The 23015-nt window shown below is 42.4% G+C and overlaps 1 protein-coding gene across 1 annotated transcript; it reads right to left on the reverse strand.

Moving 5' to 3' along the window:
• Positions 1–691: 691 nt before the first annotated feature.
• On the reverse strand, positions 692–4185 carry HEY1 (hes related family bHLH transcription factor with YRPW motif 1). The gene is made up of 5 exons (XM_088471567.1): positions 3865–4185; positions 3544–3619; positions 3373–3456; positions 2958–3039; positions 692–2078 (listed from the first exon to the last, which is right to left on the reverse strand). The coding sequence occupies exons 1-5, from the start codon at positions 3948–3950 to the stop codon at positions 1504–1506; spliced, it is 903 nt and encodes a 300-aa protein (XP_088327693.1). The 5' UTR covers positions 3951–4185; the 3' UTR covers positions 692–1503.
• Between the last annotated feature and the right edge of the window lie 18830 nt (positions 4186–23015).

Below are 23015 nucleotides of genomic sequence, written 5' to 3' on the forward strand. Positions count from 1 at the left end.
GGCTGTGTTTGAAAAATGACAGTTAGGAGCTGATTGGTTGTTATTTTATCACTCTCCAATTGATCACTTTCCAGAGCTTAGTACATCTGCCCCAATCTGTTTTACTCTGGCCAAAATGGCAATATTATGGCTCTCATAGATGATGAAAACATATGGGCAGATAGCTTTCAGTGTAAAATCTGATCTCATGCCTACAGTATGTTATACAAAACATAGGAAAATGAGGCTAAAATAGTCAAGGTTATATTTTCTCTTTATTCTGTACATGGTTAGAGATTTACCATTGTGCTTCTGGGGTAAAAGTGAAGCTTGTATTGAATGTAGTGTATGTTAGATCTGTAATACTGCTCCAAATTGGCCAACCAATCCTGACATTTGACTCGAGACTAGAACGGGACCCCGGCTGGCTTCACTGTGAGAATGACAGCAGACACAGCCAATAATAGTCATCGTCCAGCTGAAATTTCCACTATGACGATAACAATCCTAATAATTACAAAATAATCTTTAATCGGACATCGGCCTCTTTGTGCGATGTGTCTGGTAAGCTTTACAAGGCCACCCGTTTTGCTTTACCAGCCACAATAAACTTAATATGAAAGTTTCTCACTTCTCAGTTTATTTGCAGATTCAGATCCACGCTGGGTCATATGGGTCTTGTGAACGGTACAAAGAAATCATAAAACACAAATTCAAAAATATCACACTTGGACTCTTTTATTTAGTCACAGTAGACCATTACAACAGTGATTAAACCCAGTACAGTAGAGATCACCTTTCAGGCAATGATGCATTCATGCACAGAAGTGTTATATACAATCGTAGAGGGTTCCGTTTTCAAATTAGTCTACTTGTTAAATTAAAGTTCTAGTGCAGCAGACAATCAAATATATTAGAAATTAGGGATTCTGTTGAAAAGGTTGAATATTCCAGATACCTGTGCAACATAAGCAGCGTAATCTTGTGCTACTTGCTTTGCAGTTAGGTAAAACTGGTAAATGTGATTTGTCAACGCTTGGTAATATAAAACTCCAAAATAATAGTTTACATATTAAGGATATTTCTCATAGAATATCTCAACTCAAAAACGATTAGCAAAATAAGTACTGTGTTACCTCCACAAATTAAGACTACAACAGGTCATTGTTTTAATTGGACGATTGCTGAAAACCCCTAAACTATTGGTTAAAATGTCCCACTGTCATGACATAAATTGAAAATATTACATTTACAAAGCCTGTTAAGTATTCAGCCAGGACCTACTTTAGTGTTGTTATATCATCGCAATGTACAGTTTTCAAGAAATGTTGATTAAAAATAAAAATAGAAAAAAAATACTGATTTATTTTTCTAAAGAGAAATAATTTGAAATGGTACCATTGTATCACACCGGTTGGCAAATACATTGTAAATGCCCTTATGAGAGAACCAGCACAGCTGGTCTTCAGAATCCCCCTTCCAGATCACCCTTTGCATAAATTCTAGCGAGTTCATATTAATGTCTCAAAACGCTCCAATCTCTGTCCCCCAGGGTCTGTAGGGTTTACCTGTCGGTGCTGGTGCTGTAGGGCTCAGTGCATTGGGGGACAGTAAATGGAAGGATCCAAAAGGAAATGGAAATGCAGAGAGAGAAGCCACAGAGGATAACAGTGGGGGTGAGAGTTTTGAGGGAGTGACGACTGGAAGAACTGATGTAAGGCTCCCATTAGAAGGAACTCGCAACGTGGAGGACTCAGCATGTGGTGACCCAGGAAGTCTGCTCTGGTGGTGAGCTTCTGTGGAAGATGTTGTACTGCTTGCATTTGAATGTGGAGTTTGTGCCAAGAGTAGAGGATGAGATAGGTGAGGATGGTGCCCAAAGGCACCGCCCCAGGGAATGTGTCCAATGCTGGTGTGGGCACTGTTGGCAGCTTCTCTCTGGGAGGCATAGTTGTTGAGATGAGAAACCAGTCGTACCCGGAGAGGGTCAGCACTGTCCAGACCTTCAATTATGCTCAGATACCGAGCAACTTCTGCAAGACATTCTCTGAAACCCAAGCTACGATAGTCCATTGCAAGAGCATGGGCATCAAAATAACCTAAAAGCAAATTTACAAAAATACAACAAAATAAATCACATGCAATTTATAACTTTTAATATCCACAAAATATATAAAAACAAAACCAAGAGAGCATTTTGGGGGTTCCAGTCCTTTCACATCTAAGGAGTAAATTAAGCTCTGTGTTCAATGATCTGAAGCAAAACCATTTTAAAATACACTTTAGAAGCTTGAGGCTCCCTACTTGCTGTAAAACTACAAGTTCCAGCACACCTTGCCATGCTAGGTCTAGTAATCCACAACAACTTGAGAGCCACGGTGTTTCCTAATACAATGTCAAGCTCTCTAAGATAAAAAGCTATAGGAGCAATAGGGTATCACAATGACAAAGTACAGCATTTCCCACCATACACAGCAGAACACATAGATCAGAAGTCATTACGCGGTCCTGCACTACGGAAATCTGGCTGGGACAAGAACTTAAACAACCTTCTGCATATACTGTACTAGTTTCGTACTGACCGTTTCAATAAAAGAACACAGGTCAGTTAGAAATAAAGAATCATAATTATGGAATAATGCTTTTTTTTGGCTACGTACAGTATTTCAGGTAACTGTTTTCACTTTGGAAGGAAATGGGCATCTGGGTTTACAGTTTTGAAGAAGTAGAATGAGCTTCTCCAAGCAGATATAGTTTATTTACAGTTCCTAAGCAAATACTCTACTCACAGGTCATTGACATTTTAAGGAACTGGCTTAATGCATAACTTAATTGCATACCAAAACATCCCCTAGTGTCAGCTAATACATCAGCATGCTAATTACCAGTGACAAAACATCCTTGTAATACTGAGTAATATAGAAGACACAATTGTCAGTGTAGCGTGCAGCAGTGAGCTTACAGTATGTAATAATTACCTTTCCCCCCTGCGGTGTGCAACATCTTCAGGTGATCCACCGTCATCTGCAAAATCTCAGCTTTTTCCAACTTTGCTGACCCCTGTGAAAATCAAGACAAAACGTCACACAACTGCATTAGAAATTCTGTTTTAGGAGTGAACTCAAATGCAGTACTTTTCAAACATGAAGAATCTGTTATCATTGCATCCCCTATTCATTTCTTGCAAAAAAAAAACCAAAAAACAATATAAAACAGGTAAAAGAACATGTAGTAGAAAGAATGGATAATTCTTAGTATTCGGTAGTACCGCACATATACCAATCATCATTGTGCAAACTTCCGTCATGACAATTAATCTGTACTCAAGTTTCTAAACCAACTACATTATCCTAAATCTGTTCCCCTGATTGCAGCAACAGAATATAAAATTACCTGTTTTTCAAATGCGCTGGGCACCAGTCTCCTGAGCTCAGACAGGCTATTATTAATCCTGTCCCGACGACGTTTCTCTATGATCTGGGGAAGGATAGAAGGGGGTCCAGGTTTAGTGACAAGTCACTGACACATTCTCTATAGCCTGCAGCCAACGTGTATGGGACTCACCCCTCTGCGCCTCTTTCTCGCCAGAATCTGGGAAGTGGTCGATGGAGACATTGAACCAGGAGCTGAACTCAGATTCCTAAAAAAATATATATATATATATATATATATATACATACAGCTTAAATATGGATAGCATGAAGGCATACAATGGGCTTGCCATTAGTTAGTAGGCATATAATTAAGTATAGAAAGTGTGATCGCTGTAAAGATATATTAAAAACAATTAAAGATACGATTCATTTATTATTTTGGATAAATCTGATATACAGGGAGGATGTTCATCAGTTCATGGTATTAGGTCCCATACAGCCTTCTCCTTACCCATTCTCATCTGCACTCTCTTTCTCAACTTCTATGTTCTCGTCCAGCTCGCTGTCCGAGGAGCTGTATTCGTGGGTCCTCTTCATGGCTATGCTGGTGGTGGCAGGGAGCTGGTGACTCCCTGGTGGTGCTGGTGATATGCTGTTGCTGCTGCTGTCACTGTGTAGTGCTGACTGGCCAGTGACACACTGCTGCCTCTTCTGGCAATGCCTCTAGTTAAGTCCCAGCCATCCCTTTCCCACGGTTCGCCTCTTACACGGTGTGGGAGAGGGAGGGGAGGCAGAGCCCTGGCGCCTGCTGCTGCTGGAACACAATTATCTCCTGGTAGCCAATAAGACTTCTCCCAGCTCCCCGCCCCCTTCCTCCGCTCGGAGACGTCACAATGGCACCAAGGCTCCTTGGTACGCTGTGGTTCCTTCTCTCCATTCTAAAAGAACTCTGCGGCTGCTTGTCGGTGATGGACAGGTGGGCGTGCTCCTTCGTCCACGCCCACCTCGCAGCTGACTGGTCGGGCGCCGGGCCAAGGTCGGAGTCTGCAGGGCCGCCTGTTAGCACGCGCGGGCCGTGGGAAAGAGGCCGGGGGCTCTGGCGGTGACAGCAGCCTGCGGCCGGGAGGGGAGGAAGCTGCTCAACGCCGTCAGCGCTGTGCTCTGGCCCGGGTTCCTGTAATGTAATCCCAGCTCAGCGCAAGGAGGGGGCGGAGGAAGACGTCTGAGTCTGAATCAATGTGCCCCAGCAGCAGTTAACTAGTAGGGAGAGATCTGAGATCTTCCCCAGGGACCTTGCAGGGAGACAGAGCAGTGGGGTAAATGCACTCTTGTCTGGGAGCTGGCTGGCACCAAGCTCGCCTTCTCCTAAGTACTGGTCCCCAGGAAGCCTGTCAGATGGCTGCTGCAGCTCTCTCGGAAGCGAAATTGTTAAAACAAGTGGTTTATTATTATAATTCTTATCTTTTATTTATAAGGCGCAACAAGGGTTCTGTAGCACCGTACAATATATAAATACAGACAGTATATAAATTAACATACATTTTTTTTCAAACTCCCCCTTAGTTAAAGTGTATAATGATTGTTAATAAAATGTTTTATATGTTGTTACAGTGGTTTGGTATAACTACTAGTTTAAAGGCTTTAATTATTGGTGTTATTGTATTTTGACTGTCAGCGCCGTGCCGCAGTTCTCATGTATATCACATCCCCTCCAGCAAGGAAAGGGTTTATCGAGACTCTTGTCTCATTTAGTAAATCGTTTTTCTCCAGCATTTAGCTGAAGAAATCTGTAAATGTTGCTTTTACTTATTTACTACAGTGATAATTGTGGAGAAGAAATCTTGCAGGCAGCCCTCTTAGGCCCCCACACACGGTGCGATTTGCAAATGATCCGATGTTTGCGATTTCCCTTGCAATCCTGAACAAACGATATTGTGTTTACACATGGACCGATTGTACAAACGATTTAGATGGGTCATTAATGACTGCAAATCGTTAACAATATATCAGTTAGCAGCAAACAACCTCACGATGCAGGTCTAGGAAAATTGACAACAAATCGTCCATCGCATCGTTCATCGTGCACACACAAAGCGATGTGTGCCAAATCATGAGATAGGTCGATCTCTTTCTGTAGGTTCAATTGATCAGTGGGAGCGCGCATTGGCGTCGTAATCATACCCACACATGGCACTTTTTACACAATTGGTCGTTCCAATCGATTGAAAACGGCCAAATCGTGTAAAAAAATCGCACTGTGTGTGTGGGCCTTTAGGTTTCAGGAGCGGATTTGCAGGAGCGATAGTTATGTAGGTGAGGGAAGCAAAGATCTAGTTTTATTGTTGAAAATATAACACAAGGTGCAGATTTAGGGGTAACGTCTCCCATAGGCACAGCGGTAAAGGTCACCCCCCCACTGCCCAATTCTATTATTTGCATTGTTTGGTTACAAGCACTCATTTGACAATCAGTTTAATATCTACTACATAACAGCGAAAATTTGTCCTTCTGTCTTTCTATACAAATCCACAGCTTACAAGGGAAGATCGTAAACTTTTACATACGCGCATATTAAAACATGGCCAAGGCAACTAAAAAATTTGAAAACTAAATTAATTACTGTTAATTTTTAAGTAATTAAAAAACAATTTTTGCTGTACGCTCATTGTGGGGCCTCGCGGCATATGGGTAGGGCATCGGAGCGAGCGTTTTGTGTTGTCATGTTTTGTCATGATCTTAATGTTTATTATCGAAGAGAGCTTTAGCAGGCTTTGCCAGCATTCTCAGCTCTCTGACTATACCAAATTACGCAACAACATTGACTTCTTTCTTCCAACTGTGTCAAATTGATGACTTTGCAAGGACCCTGCTGTACTGTGAGCTGCCAAAATATTACACATGGAATGCTTCTCCAAAAGTTTTTATGCGCAGAAAACAGGGAGTCGCTGTTCATGGTCATCCTGGTATCAGAGCAACAGAAGCTCTTGGCCGTGTTTACACTGTACATCCGACAAATTTTGAATGCATCTATCTCCGAAGTGTGCTTTACACCGTTACAGGTCCTACTTCCTTCGAAGACCTTAGGACTGTTGATGGGGAAGTTTGTCACACTTTTCATGAGGCCTTCCCTTGGAGAGGTTTGTTGGAGGATAATGTATAAACATTCTTAAAATCCTGGGCAACGCTGGGTACTCCAGCTAGTATAATAATAATAATGAAAAAACAAACTATGAGCTATTACATTTTGTTTTATTTGGAACTATGTATGTATTCATATTTACTAAGGAGGACAACTAACGGGAAGTTGCACATGTCCTATGCTTCAACGCTCGGTACTGCAGAGTGGAAAACTTCTGTAGTAAATTTCAGACTGACAGTACTAAAATAAGCATCCCAGTGCCGCCCCCCCAGCAAGTGGCGCCCCTAGCTACGTACCTCACATGCCTAATGGGAAATTCACCACAGTATAGTGCCATCTCAGGGTGGCGCTATGTGTGTATTTTGCTGGCAGAAGTGGAGAAAAGCAGGGAAGAGACGGATCTATTCCTGCTTTCTCCTGTAAGTCAGCGTTTCCTGTCACATCATGGAGTCCGTTACATCCGCTTTGCATATATGTAGTGGAAGAATAAAAAACGCTTTTTCACATTTGGAAAATACGTTACTAATAGCAGTTATGTCCTGGGCTGGGCAGTCCTATAATGCATGGTTTGTCCTGGTATGCCTTTTACTATAAATACAGCGATATACAGACAGACAAACTTGGCAAAAAGCGCAGACATCTTTCTACTGTTTTCCACAATTTGTCTAAACAGAGCCCATAAACTGCAAATTTATTGTCAACCTTGTGTTTTCTATTACAGTGATGGCTTAATATCTGCTGAAATATCTATTGTAATGGATATCTCATCTCCACATAACAATATTCTGTTGTAAGTACGACTTTGTCTAAATAATATAAAGCACCCCCTCATGTGAATTAATACACGTTAACCTGAATACGCCCAGGTCTACACATATTGCACCTCATGTTCAGAACCTAGGGTCTATTGTATAACACCTAATTTTCAGTTTAACTTTAGAAAATTGTATGGATGGAAAATGAAAAATAAAAAATGTAATATTGGGTTGGCTGAGGCTTCTGCTGTCAATCCTGATTATAAGGATAAAAGGGTAAGAATATGGAGGCCGGGGCAACTTCAATGGAGCGTGGTAAAGAGAGGTTAAAGATCTCGATTAGTCTGCTGACATGGGAAATTGGTGTGGTGGTAGTCTAGTGCTTGAGCTTGTTGAACTTCTGAGACCATTAAGTGGCTGATTCTGAATTGGAAGTAATGCAAAAAAATAAAATAAACGCAAGTAATATAATTCACTTTGGCAAAACCATGTTGCACTCTAAGGACCTCATTCAGAGTCGGTCGTACGCCACCGATGTTCGCTGAACTGCGCATGCGTAAAGTTCGCAATGCGCGTGCGCAAACTTGCTGCTACGATCAGAAATTTCTCTCTCCTTGAACACAGCCAGGTCGGTAGTTTGAGTGACAGAATGAGGCGTTTGTGGGTGGTAACAGGGGAAGGTGCTTGAAAACGGGGAGTGGAGATCCGAACGCAGGCGTACCTAATTATGCGAACTGCGTTTTATGGGAGTGCATAATTAACAAAGTAGACACGTGACATGGGTGGTTTGTACACTGACCTGATCGTAGTGCTTAAGAGAGGATATGGTCAACCTTAAGCTCTACGACCAGTTCCGATGGTCTCGATTAATCCTTATATGGCCGGAGATGACGTGTAATGCGTACGAGAAGGGGGCGTATTTTTTGTCTTCCGGCCGCTTCCTCCCCTTGGTCGGCCAGCTAACGATCCGATCTTAGGGACGCAACATGCGAGTGCATCATTTGCATATCCGGCCCCTTTTCCCGTACGACCGTGCGGCCGCAACGACCGACTCTGAATGAGGTCCTAAGTGTGAGAGATGTAACGTGTGCTGAGAGGTTTAGATGGGCATGTCCAAACTCTAATCTAAATTGCATTTTAAAAATAAAGTTGTCCAGAATTTGTGAGCTGCAGTATTAACCCTGCATACAAAACAAATAAATATATTTTGCACCCTTTGAATTGCAACATGATTAGTCCAAGTTACTGTACTTGCTTTTTTTTAGGGACGGCCATCTGTGGGTTAACCATCGATGGTACTATTGGTTGTTAAACTCGATGGTATGAAACCATCAATGGTATCGCACACCAATGGTTTCGCCCACTGATCATCCTCCCTGTTCTATTACTCAGTGAGCCAGTAAGAGGTGGGGGCAGGGCTTTGTGAGTCACATCGGGGGACAGAGGAAGTCTCCATGTCACGGTGCCAAAAAAAGTGGGAGGCACATATAGAAACCGTTGTAATTCCTACACCGTTCACCTGATTTGGATGTAATTACCCTCAAATTAAATCTGAAAGATATTGGTCTGATACTAATTTGGGGGGCACTGGAGCAAGTTGGGGCTGAATGCCCAGTTACACTGAGTGGTGAAGTGCCGGAGTATTGGAGTTTTATATATATATTGATATTGGTCTGATATACAGTCAAGAGCATAAATATTGGGACATTGACAGAATCTTCATATTTTGGCCTCTATTCACCACCAAAAAGGCTTTGAAATTAAACAAACAAGATGTGCTTTAACTACAGACTTTCAGATTTAATTTGAGGGTGCTTACATCCAAATAATGTGAACGGTGTAGGAATTACAATGGTTTCTATATGTGCCTCCCACTTTTTAAGGGGCCAAAAGTAATGGGACTATCAACTCAAAAGCTATTTCATGGACAGGTGTTTGCTATTCCCTCGTTATTTCATTATCAATTAAGCAGGTAAAAGGTCTGGAGTTGATTCTAGGTGTGACATTTGCATTTGGAATCAGTTGCTGTCGACTCTCAATATGAGATCCAAAGAGCTATCACTATCAGTGAAGCAAGCCACCATTAGGCTGAAAAATCAAAACAAACCCATCAGAGAGACAGCAAAAACATTAGGTGTGGCCAAATCAACTGTTTGGAACATTCTTAAAAAGAAGGAACGCACCGGAGAGCTCAGCAACACCAAAAGACCCGGAAGACCACGGAAAACAACTGTGGTGGATGACAGAAGAATTATTTCCCTGGTGAAGAAAAACCTCTTCACAACAGTTGGCCAAATCAAGAACACTCTCCAGGAGGTAGGTGTATATGTGTCAAAGTCAACAATCAAGAGAAGACTTCACAAGAGTGAATATAGAGGGTTCACCACAAGATGTAAACCATTGGTGAGCCTCAAAAACAGGAAGACCAGATTAGAATTTGCCAAACAACATCTAAAAAAGTAATTACAGTTCTGGAACAACATCCTATGGACAGATGAGACAAAGATCAACTTGTACCAGAGTGTTGGGAACAGAAGAGTATGGAGAAGAAAAGGAACTGCTCATGATCCAAAACATACCACCTTATCAGTGAAGCATGGTGGTGGTAGTGTCATGGCGTGGGCATGTATGGCTGCCAATGGAACTGGTTCCCTTTTATTTATTGATGATGTGACTGCTGACAAAAGCAGCAGAATGAATTCTGAAGTGTTTCGGGCAATATTATATGCTCATATTCAGTCAAATGCTTCAGAACTCATTGGACAGCGCTTCACAGTGCAGATGGACAGTGACCCGAAACATACTGCAAAAGCAACCAAAGAGTTTTTTAAGGCTAAAAAGTGGAATGTTATGCAATGGCCAAGTCAATCCCCTGACCTGAATCTGATTGAGCATGCATTTCACTTGATGAAGACAAAACTGAAGGGAAAATGCCCCAAGAACAAGCAGGAACTGAAGACATTTGCAGTAGAGGCCTGGCAGAGCATCACCAGGGATGAAACCCAGCGTCTGGTGATGTCTATGCGTTCCAGACTTCAGACTGTAATTGCCTGCAAAGGATTTGGAACAAAGTATTAAAAAGTGAAAGTTAGATTTAGGATTGTTTAGTTTGTCCCATTACTTTTGGACCCTTAAAAAGTGGGAGGCACATATAGAAACCGTTGTAATTCCTACACCATTCACCTGATTTGGATGTAATTACCCTCAAATTAAATCTGAAAGTCTGTAGTTAAAGCACATCTTGTTTGTTTCCTATTTTTTGGACTTTATGGGGCCTATTCATCAAACAATAAATGGCCCGGTAACCATGCGGAAATGCTAGTTTCTGCATATTTAAGTTACCAGACCATTCATTATGAGGGGGTCCGATATATTAAAGTAAAATATAATCAGTGTAATCAGATCAGAGTTCCCTAAAGTGCCACAAGATATATTAAAGTGCTTCAGTGCCAACAGTGCAAAATAATTCATGCATGCTTAAAACATATCATACATATTTAGAATTTAATATAGGGCTTACTAAAATATACATAGAGCACATAAATGTAAAAACAAAGTACACATTTATTTAAAACACAGATTATTATTATTACATTTTATTTATAGGGCACCACAAGTGGTCTGCAGCGCCGTACATACAGTAAAGGGTACACAGAACATTACATTACAATACAGTAACCAAAATATAAACAGAACACAAGTAGCAATTAGCAACACAATTCTCCATACACAGTACAGCTCTGAAGGTGAAGGCTGTCATAGAAGTGCTAGAGAAGAAGGCTGTGAGACAGTGGGGAGGAGGACCCTGCTCCTAGGAGCTTACAATCTAGGGGATTGATATAATATATACGATAAAAGATAAAAATCAACAGTTCTGGATGAGGTAGATTAGATACAAAAAGATAAATATAAGCTTATCTTGTTTCTAGATGTAGAGGGTCATAGTGTCAATAGGGTACAGGTCTCCAACGCGTTTTGTCACTGGTAGACTTCTTGAAGAAGTGATAGCTATTTCCATGTTATAACTCAGAGCAATAGAGTAGGGACTTGCAGTAATGTAGGGTCTCTTGATGGGGGCTGCAAGCTTAAATACATTGATCAATTCATGAATCAAAACCCCACAGTTTATTATTATCGTTAGTGCAGAGCCCCTGTGATTTCTATTTAAACAATGTGGTCACATACCATGTTGCACCCCAAATCTAGGAATGGTGAGTGTGGTAGATTATTGCTCTTTATATATATATATATATATATATATATATATATATATATATACAGTACGCAGCATACATATTAAAAAAGAAAGTTAAACTTAGCTAATTTAAAAATGATCATGTAAGAAGCGGATATTGGATACATGTACAGGGAGATGAAAGCACCCCTCCCAGTCTAATCTAATCTGCAGGTTTCAACAGGAGTCACAATCTCATATCAGATGGAGGGCCTGATTCAGCTAATACGCACGCAATCGGCCGATTGATGCGTTCTGCACATGCGTATGCATCGCAGTCTGCGTGCATGTACCAGCCAATGCGATCGCAGAGGCTACGCAGACCCATCGCAGAGTGATTGACAAGAAGTACTGTTTGTGGGAGATGACGGGGGGTGGTCAGCTGAACGCAGGCATGCCAGTGTTCGTCCTCCGTTTCAGGGGCGTGCATAAATTATCCACTGCGACAGTCTACGCAGCCTGAGGTCTCATAGCGTGTGTGTCTGTTAGCAATTTCTGAGTAAGGTCAGGGCTTGTGCAACTGTGCGTGAGGCTTCGATGGTACTCGCTTGTACCGATGTTTTCGCTGTTCTGTAAGTATTACGGATGTGTGTAAGGTAAAGTGGGCACTTCTGTGCAGTGCTGCTAGGGCATTGTGATCGCAATGTATTATCAAGGATTAGCATATTACCACAGATGAACTGCGTGCGGAATCACAGCTGCGATCGCAATAGTGATCCGAGCTGAATCAGGCCCTAAGTTTGGTGCTGTCGACCTGGAGAAGTTCATAATAATAATTTTGTACAGTAAATTCAGCCACACAACGTCCTAGGTGAAGACTCAATAACCAATTGGGCACTTGCTTTGTGCTCCATTATAGAATATGGTTTTGCCACTAATTATGTATGGAGTCTGTACATCATGAAGAATCTCATAAGAGAGTTCTAAGGAATCGGACCTCTCTGCTAACTTTGGTTCTACCACAAGACCACTGAAGTCTGCTGAAGTCACTGCTCAGCGTGCCAGTAGTTTGAGCCCTAAGCTAGGGACACAGGCGAGCCATCTGTGAAATGAGCGGAGGAAAAAGTCTGAATACCAATATTACACTGAGCAATGACTTCAGCCTCAACAGTACCAGCACAGCAAACTTCAGGGGACTGGTAGTACTGGCCATTTTCTCTTTTTTTATATACAAGGGCAGAGGCACCTGCCTAGGGTGGAGATACATCCTCTGTGAGAGCTCCCTAAGGGCGGGATGTACTAAGCATCCCATCGTGAATGCGGTACACCCCGTCACTATGTATTAGGTACCTAGAAATGCAAGGGACAGCTCTTCCAAAAAGAGCTGTCCTTTGCGAAGAGGAGATTTCCGGGTTTATGACCCTGAAGTCCCTCTGCTTATGCGTCGTATGACGTGCGTCCCAAAATGGGTTATGGGAGGGGCCCAATTTTATCCCTCTCACAGCACAATGTGAAAAGAAGCCCATAGGCCTCTATTGGGCAATGCCATCTGCAGATGGTGTTGCCCACCTGGTGCAAGCTCCGGAATATATCACATTCCAGAGCTTGGTATACATGGGGAATGCAGTCAAAACTCAGAAACGGGTGTTTGCGGACCACATTTCAGGCTTAGTACATCCCACCCTATGACTGCCTCTGACTGTTATGGTGGTCTGTGATGTGATACGGCAGTAGTGCTCAGAAAGCCTGAGTGCTCCTAACACAGCAGGACTTATAGCTGCCCCATTCTCTACTGTACTGATCAGCAGCAGAGTTCAGGGCAGGACAGGAAACAACGTGCTACCAGTCTCTTCTATAATTGTCTGATCGTGTTTAGTTTCCTGTTCTAAATAGAATGTCAGTTAGCTGCCAGTTCAGTGAAGAAGAGAAAACTGAGTTTGAGCTCTGTAAATTAAACAAGGCACCAGGTACTGGACTCGGCATATTACAGTGGCCTCAAGGGACTGGACTCTGTATATTATACTGGCCACCAGAAGTTGTGTTCCATGCATTACACTGACCACCAGCAGGGGTGTCAGAACAATTTTATGTTGGGGGGGGGGCAAGACACATGATTGAACACACTAAATCACATCACCATGCACTATTTCCACACGACTGCACACCTCCCAGCGTGGCCGCACACCTGAAATACTTCCCACTATGACCAAAACCTAATCACAAATCCAAAGCAGAATCACTCCACAAGTGTATATAATACCATAACGCACAGAGACTACTCAAAGAAAAGCAACACATCACTGCCTCACTCTGACAGAAATGCAAATATCTGACAGAAAATTAAACATGAATGGCAGAATTAAAACAAACCTCAGAGGACCTGATATCAATATATATCACTAGGGGATGAGCAAGTTCGGTATTCTGAAAATTTTGCATAACCAAGTACTTCAGAGCCCGGGCTCGGTTTCTCCCGCCAGACTCGGAATGCAAAACAAGGCAAAACGTCATCCTCCCAGTGACAGATCTTGCATGTTTTTGATTCGATAAAAGTCCCTCCCTCGTAATCGGGGTGCCATTTCACAGAGTACGCTGGAGGGTTAGGGTGGGCTGCAGCACTAAGACAGTGTCAGAGAAGGGCTGTGGGGTGCAACTAAGCACTGCCATGGCATGGCCATGGCGCATGCGCAAGCCCCGTAGCGAGTGAGAAATTCACTTGCTCCAGGGCTCGCTACAAATGGGGCAGCTGTCGATGTTGATCAACAGCTCGCCCCGTTTTGTAGGTGGGGTGGGGGGGGTGGCTGGACAAACGGAGGCGTTCCTGAAGGAATGCATGCCGTTTGTGGGCGGCCCTACTGACATCACCAGTGAGTTCTCTATTAGACCCGGAAGCTCACTGGGGTTTGCGGCAGATGAGACCCTACCACAAGGGTATCGTCGCAAGCCTGATGGTCGCGACCATCGTGACCATCACCTGGCCGCTCGCAAAAACTGTGGGTGGTCACCCACAGCTTAGCGAATGGCCAGGAGGCCGGGTTTTTTAAAGAAAAGTGGCTGCCCTGATTCAGAGCGAGCGCTCGCTTTTTGCGAGTGGCTCTGAATCAGGCCCAGTGTCAGTGAAAAGCTGTGGGGTGCAAGCACTGCTGTGTCTGTGTCAGACTGTGATGTGAAGGACTGTGGGGTGCAGCACTGTGAGGCACTGTGTTCAGTGTGGGCACCTTGTTAAAAAAAAACTGTCAAATAATAACGTTTAGTAGGTGCTATTAATGTCAAACTTTTGTTTTTAAAACCTGTGTATGTTCAGGGCCAGGCAGTGACACTGTGTTAGAAATAATGTTCAGTAGGTGCCGTGCCACTGTTAATATCAGTGCTGTAATAAAAAAAAAAAATTTCTAAAACTTGTGTGTGTTCAAGGCCAGGCAATGGCACTGTGTGAAAAAATAATGTTCAGTAGGGGCCGTAAAATCATTAATATCAGCGGATATCAGTTGATATGGATAACAATCAGTCAATAGAAAAGCAGGAGCAGCAACCAAGTACTAGTGCTGCAGCTGGTGGCAGTCATGATGATACTAGTACTTCAACATCTACTAAAGCCGGTGCTCAAAGGTATAGGTTTAAGACAGGACACCTGAAATCAAAACAATATTTCACAATGTTAAAGAAAAAAACATCACCTCTAATAATAAAGGGAAAGATTACTGCTGAAAAGACATAAAATTGCCAACATGCCATACACTACATGCAGTGGCAAGGAAAGGCTCAGGCATCTTCTTCTGTAACCTCACATGAGGATGCAACACCTCAGTCAGATTCTAGAAGAGATGTCAAATGTAAATCAGGAAAATTAGTGCAGTAAAAAAACATTAAGGCTGAAGAACAAACTGTGGGCTTGATTCAGAGCCGGACGCTATTTGCAAATGGTCATTCAGAAAAAGGGGCCGGCTATTTAAATTGAGCGCTAGCTCTTTGCGGTCTGTTGACGCCTCTATGTCTGAGCGAGCGAACGAAACATGCGCTCGCTATTTTGTAAAGACGCCCCCTGGCCGTTCGCATCATACATCATCTGCGCTATGTATTAGATTAATCGAGTACATCGAAAGGCGTGTGAACTGCTCGCAGTGCTTGTGGTAGGTTTTACTTCCCGCAATCACTGCGAGCAGTTCAGGCTAAAAGACAACCAAGTGACGTGGTCGAAGACGCTGCTTTGTTAATTATGCATACCCATTATATGCCCGTTTTGACCATTTGGCACACCTGCATTCGGATCTCCACTCCCCGTTTTCAAGCACCTTCCCCTGTTACCACCCACAAACGCCTCATTCTGTCACTCAAATTAGCAGGCCCTCGCTGTTTTGCGAGCGCAAGATTTCCGACCACAATGACTGGTTGGCGCATGTGCATTATGACCCATACGCATGCGCAGATGTGCGAACATCGCTCGGAGCGAACGAGCGGCCGCTTGCGAGCAGCACTGAATCAGGCCCTGTGTTCAGAAAACATCAAAAATCCCTTAGGAGACTAATGTACTCATAGAGAAGCCTCCTTCCATTATTTCTGCACCCTCTGCAAATGTGGGCATGAGCAGCACAAGTAAAGATGGTGACATAGAAATTGAGGATGCAATTGTGGAAGTGCAGCAGGATAAGAGGGATATTTGTGTAGCTGACGTGATTAATGAGGATGTTGTTTGTGTACGTCAGGAGAGAAGAAGGTCATTGTCATGCCTGTACATAAGACAAAAAAAAACACGTCCTATGTGTGGAATTATTTTTGCCCAAATCCTGACAACATTTGTCAAGCCATCTGTATCATTTTTGAAGCAAAAGTAAATAGCGGTAAGGATATTAAGCATCTAGGAAACTCCTCTCTGTTGCAGCAATTCCATGCAAAGTTTCTGGAAAAAGCTGAAAAATCTGGTAAAATAATAACATGCAGTTCAGCATCAGCTAGCTCATAGCTCATGCAATCTCCACCACCAACACCTTCATCATCAATCTCCTCATTGATGATCGGAGGTAGTCCTCCTGCATCCAATTTGCGAAGGTTAACTGACTCCTCCCCTATCCAGGATTCCCCAGAAGAATCCTTGAGTGCTAGGGCTGCAGTTGCTGGGGGTGAAACTTCATCCAAAAAAGGAATCAAGAAGACTAGTTTTAAGCAAAATTTGACTGTGAAATAATGCTTTGCAAGTGGAACAAGTATGAAAGCAGCCATCCAATTGCACAGTGGATCACTGAAGCCATGACGGCTATGCTAGCATTAGATCTGCGTCCAATATCCACCATCAATGCATGTGGTTGTAGACATATAATTGAGGTCCTGTGTCCCCACTACCAAATTCCATCTCGATTCCATTTTACAGGAAAAGCAATTGCTCCCCTGTACCGGAAGTTAAAAAAAAACTAGATAATGCCATTATACGCACTATCCACTTAACCACAGATATGTGGACAAACGGTACTGGTCAAACAAAAAAGTTTACATGACTATGACAGCCCACTAGGTGGGTGTATTGCCTTCAGCAGCAGCAATATCCAACACACAGCACCAGCTCATTCACAGGCAGGCTACTCTCTGTATCACCGGCTTCACTAAAAGGCATACCGGTGTCAACCTGTTAGAAAAACTCAAAGATCTCATAAAAAAATGGCTTACCCTGCTAGGACTCTCCTCAGGATTTGTCATTTCCAATAATGCATGTAACATTGTGAGAGCATTACAAATGGGTGAGTTTGAACACATCCAATGTTTGGCCCACACAATAAACTTAGTGTTTCAAAAAATAAAAAAAAATGAAAGGGGCGTGCAGGAGATGCTGAAAAATTCCTGGACATTTTCAACATTCAGCAACCGCATGTATAAAATTGCAGTGGCAGCAAGAACAGTTCAATTTGCCATGCCTCCAACTGACGCTAGAGGTAGTGACCAGGTGGAATTCCACCCTTTATATGCTTCAGAGAATGGAAGAATAGCAACAAGCCATCCAAACCTACACAACAAGCAATGACATAATGAGAGGAGGGGGAATGTACTTTAGTCCAGCACAGTGGAGAATATGTTCCATTTTATGCAAGCTACTGAAACCATTAAAGTAGCAACCAATGAAGTGAGTTCAGACACTGCCAGCCTGAGTCAGTTGATTCCCTTAATTAAGCTATTGGAAAAGTAGCTAGAGAAACTGAAGGAGGAGATGAAACAAAGATGTTCCGCTAAGTATGCTGGACTTGTAAATCAAGTTCTGTATTCACTTTGCCAGGACCAAAGGATGATTAGATCTTGCAATTGGATGACTACATTCTGGCAACCATGCTTGATCATAGGTGAAAGGACCTAAGAACAATTCCATATTGCACCACTTTTCTTTTTATTATGGGCTGTATTTTTTGGGCATTGGGGATGGTCTTTTTTCATAGATAAACATTGTTATTGGTTATTTCTTTAATACATTACTCATTTGCAACACATTTTTAACCACAAAATAAAGAATACAATTTTAATAGTCAAGGATTATTACAAGGGTTGAAACAAGAAGTCAAGAAAATTAATAGATGCACTGCAGAGCTGGAAACTCCAAATCAGCCTATCTTATACTAACAAATATTAGGAGGCTGACCCGCTAGCCATACTACCCCCCTCCTCCCTCATAAATTGTCTTAGTCAATCAAACAATTAAAATAAATTAACTAACTAATCAATACTTCTTTTCTTTACCTGTCTTCAACTACATACATACTCCACCTCCATTTCCCTGTACTGCCCTCGTGCCTGTGATCTAGTTCTTGATTAATTGAAACATTCTTGGTTTTCATGGGGTCGTATAGTTTATTAAACTGGCATTCTGTCTGCCACTGCTGTGTGGCAGTATTCCATAGATGTGTTTTAGTCTTTTAAACTGCCGTGTGTTTGTGCCACTACTCTGTTGCTTAGTTTAGCCAGCCAGCCTTTGGCCAATATTGGTGAACAATATTGTGAACTGTGAGGTGGTCAAAATTGACTGGAAATGACTGGAAGTTAATGTTATTGAGGTTAATAATACTGAAGGAACAAAAACAGACCCAAATTGCATGGTTTTAGCTGTTTCTATCAATTGTAAAAAAAAAATCCAGATCCAAGAGCAAGATAGTTGGGAGGTAAGCGCAGGGACAGAACCATCGCTGCCCTACAGCACCTGCATGTGGCTCAAGGGACGCTCTAGCAGGCACCCTGTAGAGCTACCCAGAGCGTCTTCTACTTCCCATAGCCGACAACCCCACTCCCATGGGTGTGACATCATGCTGTTTAGGGGTGGGGCTGGCTAGGACACACTGCCCTCCTGTTACAGCACTGCTTTTTTATAGCCAACTTCATCTCTTCCTTCCGCCCCAAATAGTGGAACTGTGGGAGTTCCCTGCCCCATGCTCCCTGGGATTTAGTGCTTCTTTTCATGCCACCGACAATTAGTTGAAGGTCAGTGAATGAAACGCATCAAAGGGGAGACTTATCAAACCTTCTAAAGAGGACAAGTGGACGTGTTACCTATAGCAACCAATCAGATCCTAGCTATCATTTATCCAAAACATTCAAATGATAACTACAATCTAATTGGTTGCTATGGGCAACACCTCCACATGTCCTCTTTGGAATGTTTGGTAAACCAACCTTTTAGTATGTAATACAATAACTAGACCGAGCTTTCAGAACCGGACACAGGTCGATGCTCACTGCTGGAGTGGGTGGAGAGATCCCATCGGACCCCTCTTTGCAGCCTAGTGCTCCTTCCAATTGGAAGGAGCAGGGCCAATTGGAAGGAGCAGGGCTCCGGGAACTAACGTTATCTGAAGATGGTGTAGGATAACATAGGCAATCTCTGAAAACTTTCAGTTTACAGAGTTTGCTGAATATTAGGTGGCCCCCGTTGGGCCCCTACTAATGAATAGGCCTTTTAGTAAATCATGTGGAAATTAGTGTTGATGGTGATTAGGACCTTAATTTTTTAATTGTTTATTCATTGTGTTATTTCAACAAAAAGAACATACAAATCTGTTTACATTTTAGTCACAAACTGCCATGTTTGAACTCACTACTTATTATGATCATTAAGCATTTGCGTTTGTTTTCAGCAAGAGGTGAAATATTTAGTAGAATAATTTGCTAATGAGTTGACTTGTGCTGCCGTTCTTACAGTAGATGATTTTACGGAACAAGAGACTGCCACCCAGCTAGAGAATCGTTTATAGAGAGTGGATGCAGAATTTTCTGTCTGGCTAAAAGCATTGTGAGGAACATTGTATGTCACTTCATTATTCTAGTTTCCTTTGTGAGGAACATCCTGTTTTGTCTCATATATTTTCTGTGGGAGATAATGGAAATACAAGTCAGATTGGTGACAGATTAGTTTTCTTTGTTGTGAGCAGTATTTAATGGCTGGGAAATAAAGGTGCATGTGCAACCCATTGAAGCAAAAAAGTTCCTATACTTTCATTGCTACCAGAGTCACCGCCCTGCTTGCAACTGAAATGTTAGTCATCCTCCTGCGTAAAATGTTATGTTTCCAACGTTCAGAGAAGGCAGCCATTTTGTGGGCTGAACTGATATTCATAAGAATATAGCCTATCCATTCACTAGGAAAGAGACTATACCACAGTATGATTTGGTGATGTCACTGGCAGTGACATGCGGTGAGGTAAATGGCTGGGGAGGCACTTGCTAGTATCAGAGCGAGATTTACAGATACATATATGAGCCCGAGGGTTCATGAGGGCATTATACAAAGGTGCAGTAGTATAGAGTGCTGCAAATTTGGTGAGTTTTGATCAGGGATGTGCGGAAAAGGTAGACAGGGGAGGCAGTGCCTCACTTGCCATTCACTTTTTACTTCAGAGTTTGACTATAAAAATGATTAGAATAATACAAAGAAGATATTTATAATATTTTCTTTAATTTTTTCTTATCAATTTTATAGTCTTAACTCTGGCGGGAATCAGTATATAATGCCAGCTGTCGGGATGCCTCCTGTCAAAATACCAACAGCGGCATCCCGATGGTTGGTATACTTACCCTTCTCCCCCTTACCCTAACCCTCCATTTTGTAGCCTAGCACTAAAGCTCCCCACCCTGCACCCTATCCCTCCCCGTCAGTGCCTAAACCTGTTTCCCCCCTTCGTGCCTAACCCTAACCCTCCCCCCTTAGTGTCTAACCCTAACCCCATCCCAGTGGTGCCTGACCCTAACCATCCCCCCTAAGGGTGTCTAACCCTAACCTCCACCCCCCACAAAACCTAACACTATCACCTCTATGCTACCTAAACCTAACCTGCCCCCCCTGGATTCCGGCGTCAGGATTAAGATAGGCATCGTTTTTTTTATGCCTATCTTAAGTCCCTTGTCGGGCTTCCAGCGTTGGTCTCATAACTACATCCCCTCTGGAGAATACCTAAGTATGACAGGAAAGGCTCTGCTAACCTGCTTCACCTGGCTGCACATCACTGGTTACTAATGAACTGAGGTGCGTTATCACTTTATCCCACAAAATGGCTGCCCTTGCTGTATATGTGACAGTGAGCCATTTTAGATCTGGTAATCAAATAAATGTTGTATTGGGAAAGTCTGTATTTTAAAAACAGTGTGTGCCTCTTATATAAAACAAGGGTCTTCCCACGCACAAAAGCTTTTTTTATTACATGATTTCATATGAATTTCAGATTCTATTGGTATCTAATGCAGATGGTATGTTACCTGGGACTTTCCCTATAATATGGCTGTTTATGGTTATGGTTAACTTATTGTACATAAATGGCTGATGGTATATAATTAAAAAAAAAAGAAATGTATTTTAGAAGTATTGTTTCCCTTTTAAATTAGATATTTTGCTTACTATAACTTGAAGAGTGCAGTAAATAAATGAGAGATACTTATCTCATATATTGTTTCATTTAGGAATTATATTTGACGAGAGTTAGCAAGCGGGCAAGTAATATTGTTGCCGATCAAACACATCCAGGTTATGGTCTATTTCAATTTCTTCCCTCTGGCAGGCTTTATAGATTGCGGCATGTAAAAACTTCTAGACACTTGAATAGTTTAATTCCGCAGACCGTTATTTTGTTAAATAATTGAGATATGCTCTTGGGAGTTGGAAGCATTTGGAATGGTGCTGCAATTTTTATTTTTACATTTTAGTTAATAGCTAGCAGTTGTGAGACCTGGCGGATTTATTGTGACATGGTTTGTCATTATAAATGTATTGTTGTTTTTGTGTAAGTTTCTTGGGAAGAGTGGTTATCCGGATATTAATTCCTTGTATATGTTTGTGTACTTGGCCAATAAAGCTGATTCTGATTAGTTTTATAATTATCCTTGTTAGCCATCTCTTGCAAGATATTAGCACTGACTGTAGAGATGTAAACAGTATTCTTCAAACCAGCGGAGCAGGGTACAAGGTGAACTATGTTGGATACTGAGTGCGACTGTAGAACATTCCATTCTTTCAACAGATGACATTGTCAGAGACAGGTGTACCCTTGGTGCCACCCAGGCTCACTCCGTAGGTGGCTGCATGCCTCCATTCAGTTATTGGGAATGTTATTCCTTATGTAAGAATAGCAAATATAAGACTTCACGCATGCAGGCATTTTAACAATGCACAGGAAAGTGATTGAGGTTTTTATTTTTATTCTATTTGTAGAATTTGACTGTGTTTTTTTGTGTATTTGTTTGTTTTATTGCACTGTACTGCTGGATCTTTGTGGGTGAATAATAGAAAGGAGGAGAAAATCTAAGAAAAATATATAGCTAGGATTTTTTTTGTCTTTCATTTGAAACATAAAGTAAAATAAAGATGCAACATTACCGGGAAGAACACAAAAAGACATTAACACTGCAACGCAACCCAAAAACAAAACACACAAAAGATGTCTCTATACTGCGCCTGATTCAGCAAGTATTGCAATTGCAAAGTTGCACACAGGCTATAGATATATGATGTATGCACACAGGCTATAGATATATGATGTAGGCACACAGGCTATAGATATAGGATGTAGGCACGCAGGCTATAGATATAGGATGTATGCACACAGGCTATAGATATATTATGTATGCACATAGGCTATAATATAGGATGTATGCACACAAGCAGCTTTGCAATTGCAATCCTTGCAGATTTGGTAATGCAGCAGGAGGCATCACGCCTCCTGTGCATTACTTATCCGAGCTGCGTTGTGCAACGCAGCATCGGATAATCTGTGTAACATCGGCCAGCTAAGGTAACCCATGGGGTCACGCAGCCGGATGCCGCAATTGAGAGGAAGAGGCCAGGAAATCTCCCTCAGCCGACGGAGATCCTGGCCTCTTCCCTCCCCCCATAAACGACGATGACACACCTCCTGTGCATTACTTATCCAAGCTGCGTTGTACAATGCAGCATCGGATAATCTGTGCAACATCGGCCGTCTAAGGTGCTCCATGGGGTCATGCAGCCGGACGCCGCAGTTGAGAGGAAGAGGCCAGGAAATCTCCGTCAGCCGACAGAGATCCTGGCCTCTTAACTCACCCCCCAATGACGATGGCAACGGAGGAAATGGAAGCAATCGCAGCCCCCTCCCCACCCACAA

The sequence above is a fragment of the Taudactylus pleione genome, unplaced genomic scaffold (genome assembly GCF_031769625.1).
Source record: "Taudactylus pleione unplaced genomic scaffold, aTauple2 ptg000114l, whole genome shotgun sequence".
Lineage (NCBI taxonomy): Eukaryota > Metazoa > Chordata > Amphibia > Anura > Myobatrachidae > Taudactylus > Taudactylus pleione.

Excerpts from the sequence above, each read along its gene's own strand:
- HEY1 (XM_088471567.1), bottom strand. The coding sequence starts at position 3,950 with ATGAAGAGGACCCACGAATACAGCTCCTCGGACAGCGAGCTGGACGAG. Across the intron at positions 3,457-3,543 it reads CGAGAAAGAGGCGCAGAGGG|ATCATAGAGAAACGTCGTCG; the intron begins GTGAGTCCCATA and ends ATCCTTCCCCAG. Across the intron at positions 3,040-3,372 it reads CCAGCGCATTTGAAAAACAG|GGGTCAGCAAAGTTGGAAAA; the intron begins GTAATTTTATAT and ends TGATTTTCACAG.